This window comes from Ostrinia nubilalis, chromosome 7 (assembly GCF_963855985.1).
Source record: "Ostrinia nubilalis chromosome 7, ilOstNubi1.1, whole genome shotgun sequence".
In the NCBI taxonomy this organism is placed as follows: domain Eukaryota; kingdom Metazoa; phylum Arthropoda; class Insecta; order Lepidoptera; family Crambidae; genus Ostrinia; species Ostrinia nubilalis.
Window position 1 is genome coordinate 7,476,181 of NC_087094.1, and position 8,330 is coordinate 7,484,510.

Below are 8,330 nucleotides of genomic sequence, written 5' to 3' on the forward strand. Positions count from 1 at the left end.
GAATCCTGATACATAAAGTTAGCCTATTAATTTAACACAGGTACGACTGTACTCAGTGTTGCACTATCAAATGCAATTGACGCGCCTCTATGCCAGGGTTTTTATGTTCCTGGTCAGGCTATAATTTATATGAATACACATTTACGCCCGTTGACGGTTTCTGGTTTGTTCCGTATTCTGAGTGAAAACTATATGCCGAATCTAGTAAGTAAAGGACATGATATAACTACAAACTTAAAATACAAGTGACAGGAAAATCAAAACCAAGTTATAAAGATAGTAGTTTATTGGGATAAAAATAACATTGATGGTATTTACAACCAAATGACATGTTTGCATATTAACGATAAGATAGATTTGTTAAACAATAAGAATATCATCATTAGGAATATTAAAAACAAGCAAGTCATAGCAATAAAATTGTGACATCGCGTAGTTGAGACATTCAAATCAGGAGAAACATAATAACTGACATATTTTACTACACAAAAAGTAACAACAATACGATCAGTTCAATATTTTCAATAGTTAAAATTCAATAGAGGTGGGGATGCTGTAACAACAAACAAACGTAGGAAAAATCGGTTCAACATATTAATACTCAAAATACACCCTTTTAGGTGGAACAAAATGGCACACTGCATCAACAATGCTACATCTAGTAGGTACTAGCACAAAACATACACAACCAATAACAATTGTAAATTTTAAATCTAGACTAAAATGCTTGCACGAACGTGAAATATTTAGGATAAACCTGGGTTAGCTTGAGATTCTTGTCTAATACCTATATCATTATCATAATTATTTTACGAAACTGTGGAAGAGTATTCTTGTGATGAGGAAATAATTATCTGGAAGCTCGTAATTTATTGCTTTTACGAAGTAGGAGTAATGAATCTTTTTCATCGTTTGCATTGATTTGAAACTACTGGAAGTTAACAATGTTTTTAGCATGAAAAATAACAACAATACTCTGTAGAAAATATTTTAAGTATCGTTACTTTTGAACTCAACGAATCTAATTTAGGAACGGTAGTGAAAGGATTAAAAGAGGCATTGAACTCGTAATTTTATACAACAAATTAAATTAAACAACTCTTAACGCGAGGACATTAAACTGAGATTCGTTTGCAAGAAGCTAGCTAAGTATTCCAACATCAACATTATTCTAACATCAATTTCTACTTATTAAGAATCCTAACCCAGGTGCAGTACAATTTTTACTCAACAACACTTAATTAAATTACAATGTCATGGCGTTTAAACACTATTTCTAAGGTTATGGCAAGGAATGAGATTTTGTAGTTACTATGTTTAGGACTGTTTCAAATAATATTATTGAATAAAGTGCATCTTGTTATCAAAAATACTGGACACTTTTATACTTGGAGGTTTTTTTAATTTAATTGGAAAGTATTCAATGGTAATTGAATATTTTATAAAAAATAATTCTAATATCTATTTTATGTGTTTACTTTGCAGTAATGGTCTAAGGGTAATTTGTACTTATTACTGTTATTTATTTATCAGCGCCTACAAAGAACGTTGAAACGCACTTTTTGCATAATTATTTGAGTTAAGAATTTATTTATAGTACAAGTCTTACTGGCAATTTTAAAAGTAGGACTGGTTGATTAAATTTTGTATTATATACTAAAATCTAATTTCAATTTCCCCTAATTATAGCGACACATTGATAAATACTTCATTTTTGAGTAAAACGATATGCATCGTCATTAACCGACCACAAATCTATGCTAAATGTGCTTAACTACGTGTTTTCTCACATTTTATTTTTAAAATTTAAATTATGCTGTCTGCATATTATGATATTTTATGAGTATTGAGTATATGTCTTGACTTGAATTTTACTGCACAAAAAGTAATTACATATTTAATACAAGAAATCACCACATATAGAAGATAGTTGTGGCTGTTGAAAGTTTTGTACTAAAAATCATTGTACGAAAATCGTCATTGTATTCTGTAAATCCTATTTAACTACTTTAGTAAAATTATGAGTTAGTAGGTAGTTGTTTCAGTTAATTAATTTAAAGCCAATTAATAAAATTACATCAATGGGAATGGATTAGACTTTTTTGAGATTATTGATAAAAATAAAATAAAATAAATGGTTGCCTCTACGAATAATCGTGAATGAAAAAAACGTTACAAAGGATTTCGACGATATCAGTTATTTTAATATCTAAATGGTATACATTTTCATACTACACAGTTGCTTCTAATGAAGAGGGTAAACGTGTACTACGTCTCATGAACAAGTTACATGGCGACAAACAATGTTTTGAATGCTTCGACTCAACAAATTCCAATTACGGCACTTCACAAAACCATTACAGAGGCTTGCAAGTTTGTTTACCTTGTGTACAAGCGTCTGGACTATGCCACGATACGTTACCGTCGCGCTACACGGCTGTGACGCGGCGGCGCGCGCGGCGCTAAGAAGCGGGCGCGCGCTTCTCGCTTTCGAGCAGTTTGTCGTCGGAGCAGAACTTTTCGAGTTGCTTTACGTAGTACGTGTTGAAGTTTAGTCTGGAAAGATGCGAATTGAATATTATGATTGAGAGGATGGCCGAATTTCATGAACAACGAAGGATTTTGTTCATTTTATATGTTTTGACCTATGTATTTTGATCAGCTACCAAATCAAATCAAAATTATCTTTATTTGTGTAGACTAATTAAATTAGTACTTACAAATCGTCAAATGCTCTTAAGGAGCCTATAAATGTCTCATCCTTTAGGTTCACCCACCAAAAGGCTCGGTGAATTCAAGAACGAGTATGCCAACGGGCTATTTTACTCGCGCTACAGTGCAGCCCTTAGGGTGACTGCAAGTACGCTACTGGTTGTACTACCATGCGTTCGATGATGACTAACAAGGACATTAGCGAAGCCTGGTAGAGCTAGAACGAGTGGGCCATGACGTGCTACAGCCAGCAGCCCTAATCTACACCTATGTGCCACAATACGCACCTGGCAGAGATATTCAGCAGCTTGTTGGTGTTGTTGTCGCGCGCCATTCGCTCGATGATGGCGAGTACGGACAATAGCGCGGCCGTGAAGCGCAGTCCGTAGCGCGAGACCGAACGAGAGAACGAGTCGGCCGACGCGCTACTGGTCGCGCCGCCGCATCCTTGGCTCTAGAGTTGTGATATAAATAGTTAATACATTACAAATCGAATATTTTTATTGTTAAAATGATGACCAATGAAGTAACAAAATCTAACGTATTCCCGCACATACGGAGCTCAAGTGAGACTTGAAATAGTTTTCATTTGATTTTACTTGAGACTAAGCTGAACAGTAAAATGTGCGGGAAGACCTCTTGGCTCGGCTATATGTAAATACTAGAGGTCAAAAAAGATGTAGGTGTGAAAAGGACTCACTGTTATGGAAGGTGAGAGATTCAGAGACCTTCACATATTTTATTTATCAATAAATTATTTCAAAGCTTCATGAAAAACTACAATTTAGTTTCAACCTTTTTTGTTATATTTTGCAATCCTAAGTAACTCATAATACCACTCTTATGTCACCAAGGTCTGCTCAAGATGACCTTAATGACTATTAAATTAACGAAGCGTGAAAAGAAAACACTCCTAAAAATATTGACCAACTTGATCTCCATTGTGTATCTAATTTTACAATAGACAGTGTCAAGATTTGGGACTTAATTTAACAGAAAACATGATGAAGTGAGGTTAAAAGTAATGAAATATAACTATTACTAGAACATCTAGTTTTACCATCAACAAATGTGTAAGTTTTAGTTCAGTATAAGTTACAGTTAACACAAATATGGGATACAATTCATACAATAATGATACAACAAATAGTACTCACCGTTGTATTCTAAAACAGAAAAGTCATGAAAGAATTGTGAGAAAGCTGTTAGGATTAGGTATGATTTAGTTTCACAAATACTACATGGAAGCATTTCAATTTTATGACTTTACACTGAATGGAGACCCAACCTATGTTTGAATTGTCAACTGAAAAGTCTACCAATCAGTAATTGAGTAGTTGACAATGAAAAAACACTGAAGAAAAAACTGTTATTTTTTATTTGCTCTGGAAAACCAAAGTAAGCCTACAATGACATCAAAGGTTCCTGTTTCTATATAATATCGTAAAGGTTAGACCAGACCAACGCGTGCAGCCGGCGTGCACGATGACGATGGCGATGGCGACCAGACAGCGTGTATGAATTTGTAGCGATGTGTTCACATCAACGCGTCCTGTCATTGGTCGCGGCGATCTATGCAGCGTCTGCACGCAGCGATCAGCGATCATCGCGAAATTTGTCACTGTGACGTTTCTGTTTTTTAAAATCGTTGTAATAAATAGTAAGTAGGATCTGTTAAAAAGTTTTTACTCAATTAAAAATGAATTAATCATAACATACCATTAGTCTGACCTACTTGAATAAGTACTCTGTAGTTTGGGTGCATAATGTAATTCCTTTGCCTTAAAAAAAGTAAATGTCAAGATGACTGTTGCACCGAAAATGAAAATGAAAATTGATTTTGATAGATGTTTTGTAGAGTTTTGTGTAGTTTTGTGCAATTTAACGATAAGAACGACAATGGTAAAAGGAAATGGGGGCAAATTTTTTCCCTCAAGGAAAAAGATGAAGGTTATAATCTTACTTGCCCACAAGGACACTGTACGAGCACGTCAGCATCGACCGCGACTAGCCGACTGGCCCATGAACCCTGAACGAACGTGCACCGTAGGCACTCTACACCGACGGCACATTGGACTGGACACATTGAATTGTGTATATTATGTAAATCTTGATGTATATAGCAATAGCATAACAGTAATAAACCAGATATCAACCATCCGCGTTGTGTTTCATTTCCCCCCACTGAGGCCAAGAAAGCCTTAGTGCAGTCCTCCTTCCTATCAAACCTTACTTTAAATCTAATTAAAAGGTACCTATTGTTAGGGCTCTAGGGACTACAAACGAAGTCAGAAATATAGCTTGGTTATGAGTAACCAATACCTACTACCTATACCACATGTAGGTAATCCTGTCTTACTCTATAATATATGGCCGCCTGAATAAACTTAAGTGAAAAAGTGTTTCCACTGTCTCAATTGCATCAGAAGCTTCAAACAAATCATTTAATTCAGTTTCCATTTTGCCGAATATAGGCGTGATGATTGACAATAAGCGAAAGTGACAATATGTGTGACAGTTGTGGTGACAGTGACAACCTGCACGCGCAGTGATCGCCATCGCGGTCGCGGCAGTGTGAAACAACTTTTGCACGCGCAGTGGTCGCCATCGCCATCGTCATCGCTGCACGCGTTGGTTTGTCCGAACCTTAAGAGGTACATCTTTTGAAAGGTAGTGTCAACTAAACAATTGCGATTCTATAGAACGCTCCGCGATTGGTCTCACTTTTCAAGTGACAGTTCTAAGTGCAAATTCGGTTGTGTCCACACGATTAACAACTTTAATGTAGTTTAGTAAAGTGCTCTGTTCAATGTTTGCACATTGCGATAGTGACTGACTCGTATACCTCGCTATAGTCTGAACTGTCATACGTAGATCCAAGCATACTGTTAAAGCCGGGTTGACACGATAAGAGTCAGTTCGGACCGAGTGGACTCGGATTACTACTCGGACGCTACTCGTATCGTGTAAACATGTAATCCGAGCGCACTCGTACGAATGTACTATGACAGAGCGGACTAGGACGCTGCTCTATTTTTTCTATCACTCGGATCTGAGCTCGGACAATTTTAATTAAAAATAATGGCGGCGTCAAGGAAAAAGTGGTCGGAACGTGATACTGTCAGGTTCGTGGAACTGTATGAAGAAGAAGAAGTGCTGTGGAACGTGAGACTTAAAGAGTATAAAATCAAAGATGCCCGAAATGCCGCTATTGAGCGCATTATATTGTTCAATTCTTTTATTAGTATATCTGCAACAACTGTGATACCTTGCAACAGCAGATCAGTCTGTTCCATGTTGAGCAGATCAGTGTTTTCCGAGAGTTGACACAAAATTGGTGCAAAATTGAATGAGCTTTGATAAGAGTACACTATGAACGTGTAAACCACTATAGGAGTACACTCGTATGACGCTGACTCGTACGAGTGTACTCGGACGTGACTCGGTCCGAGCTGTCTCGTAACGTGTCAACCCGGCTTAAGCTCTGCGTCCACGAAGTACTTGTGCATCTCCTTTTGCCAATTAACGTGTTTTGGTAGCGTTAAAAGAAAATACAAAAATAAATTATTGTTAGAAATCATATAATACTAAACGCAAAAGCGTACTAAAAGGATATCGGTTATGCATAAATACGATAGATAGTTAGCCTTAGTAAATAAGACTAGCTAGAACTCTCGCAGATGAATTTTCCCGTATCTATCAAGGCAGTGGAAACATGAAAAATTCATGGTAAGAAAGACAAAGCTGAAGGTTCGATTCCCGAAACAGTAATTTATACATTGCAAGCTTGAATTAATCATTCGTCCAAAAACATATAATAAACAAAACAAAAGTACAATAAGTATTAATTGCCCACTTTTTAAGTTGTTTACAACTCGTAGTTATGGTAGACGCGGGAAAATTACGCTCCGTGAGTTCTCGCTTTCGATAAATTAAAATATCATAACGTATCATATCTTATACACAGTTATTTCCCCAACTAATGTTTGAGTTATAAAATCTACATGGTGTAACCTCGGTAAATAACAGTATTAATCAAGTAAAAAGCAGTATACGTAATACCAGCGCTTTATAAAATAAAGCTTGTGCCGATGTGCTAGGCTTTTACAATAACAACACAACAGTGTGGATTTTCATAAGATAAAAATAAAAATATGGTACAACAACATTATTTACAATGCATAGTCATTAAAACTGGGTACAATATTGACACTAATTAATTATGCATTAAATAAAAATTTTGAAACTGTTATTATTACGGAGTTTAATCCCCAATTTAAATAAATACGATAAGTCATGTGAGTTATTATATGATACATCAATAAATACAAAAATACACATTTTCATAGATTAATTTCAAAGACAGATTGTTGCGTTTAATTCACGATTCACCAAATGCCAGCAACATGTCATATTGTATAAAAATAGACTGTATATTATAAAATACAATACAATCAACATTTTAGAACTGAAAATATGCCATTTTGTTTGCTGCACTGTTTGTGACAGATTGCACTGATATTGCTATCAAATAGAATTGAGATAAAGATAGTCCCGAACTTGTCACAAAATTTTAAAAATCCTCTTGATTTTGAACTTTATACTAAGGCCATACATTTTAAAATTGTAGGGGAGACTGTCCAATATGTAAGTCGAGCGGATAGAATTCATTTTAAAAATTAGATATTGGGATCATTCATGACAGTGGATTAAACGCATATAGACGGTACCTATACCTCCTCTACAACACATCATGTTGTGAAAAGTAGAATTTTAACAAAAGGAAACTAAATTTCTTTTTCCATTGCAGCCGTAACGTCAAGCCTTGAGTACATAAAATAATTATGTAACTCATGCAAAAATGTCGCCTTGACGCCGTGTTTCTGTATTTTAACTGAATTCTTGTTTCCTTTTTACTAAATAGGGTTGATTGGTACTTGATCATCGATTACAATAAATTACAAATGGGACCTAAACATCAACGTGCAGATATTATAGTGTTGAACGATTTTGAGTCTTGTTTACCTGTATGAAGGTGCAGAACTGGACGCAGACCAGGCAGAGCGTGGTGACTGCCTTTAGAAGCTGAGGACTGGTCAGCATGCAGTCTCCAAGACAGGACTCGAGGAAGTCGTTGTGCCTCTCCAGAACCTCATCCACGTTGTTGACCTGGAATAATGTGAACATTGGTTTGTAGAATGTAAGTGCTTTTTATTTCTTGGACTTTCTTATACATATTAAGTCCTTAGATTACGTTATTTAACGGCGCCTAGTCTCAGCAGACTGGTTTACATAATTAAATACTTTAATACATCCTTATTAAAAATGGAAAACACCTAGACCAATATAAAAGGTTCATACACATATAAATATTGGTATTGATTATACTTAATCTGTATTTTCACGCTTTGAAAGTATAAAATGTTACAGTGCAAATATGCACTGCAAACACTTAAACCAGGTGGTCTGCTTTCTGCTTATATCGATATCATCGTTACTGCATTCATTGCATTACTTTCCGAGAACATCACTCAAGCAGTTCGGTCTGACTCTGACTCATTAGCTTTAATGGTTTTCACATTCCTCAGTCCGATCAACCCCTGAGCCTTAAGACAAGT

The 8,330-nt window shown here is 35.8% G+C and overlaps 1 protein-coding gene across 1 annotated transcript in view; it reads right to left on the bottom strand.

The window, feature by feature from the left end:
- Nucleotides 1–1,853: 1,853 nt before the first annotated feature.
- Nucleotides 1,854–8,330, bottom strand: part of LOC135073482 (gamma-tubulin complex component 2-like) — a 38,018-nt gene continuing 31,541 nt past the window's right edge. The window contains exons 14-16 of the mRNA XM_063967666.1: nt 7,738–7,881; nt 3,000–3,166; nt 1,854–2,556 (exon numbers count right to left, since the gene is read on the bottom strand). Of these exons, the coding sequence (XP_063823736.1) occupies nt 2,463–2,556; nt 3,000–3,166; nt 7,738–7,881 (405 nt within the window). The 3' untranslated portion in view covers nt 1,854–2,462. The remainder of the gene's footprint in view (nt 2,557–2,999; nt 3,167–7,737; nt 7,882–8,330) is intronic.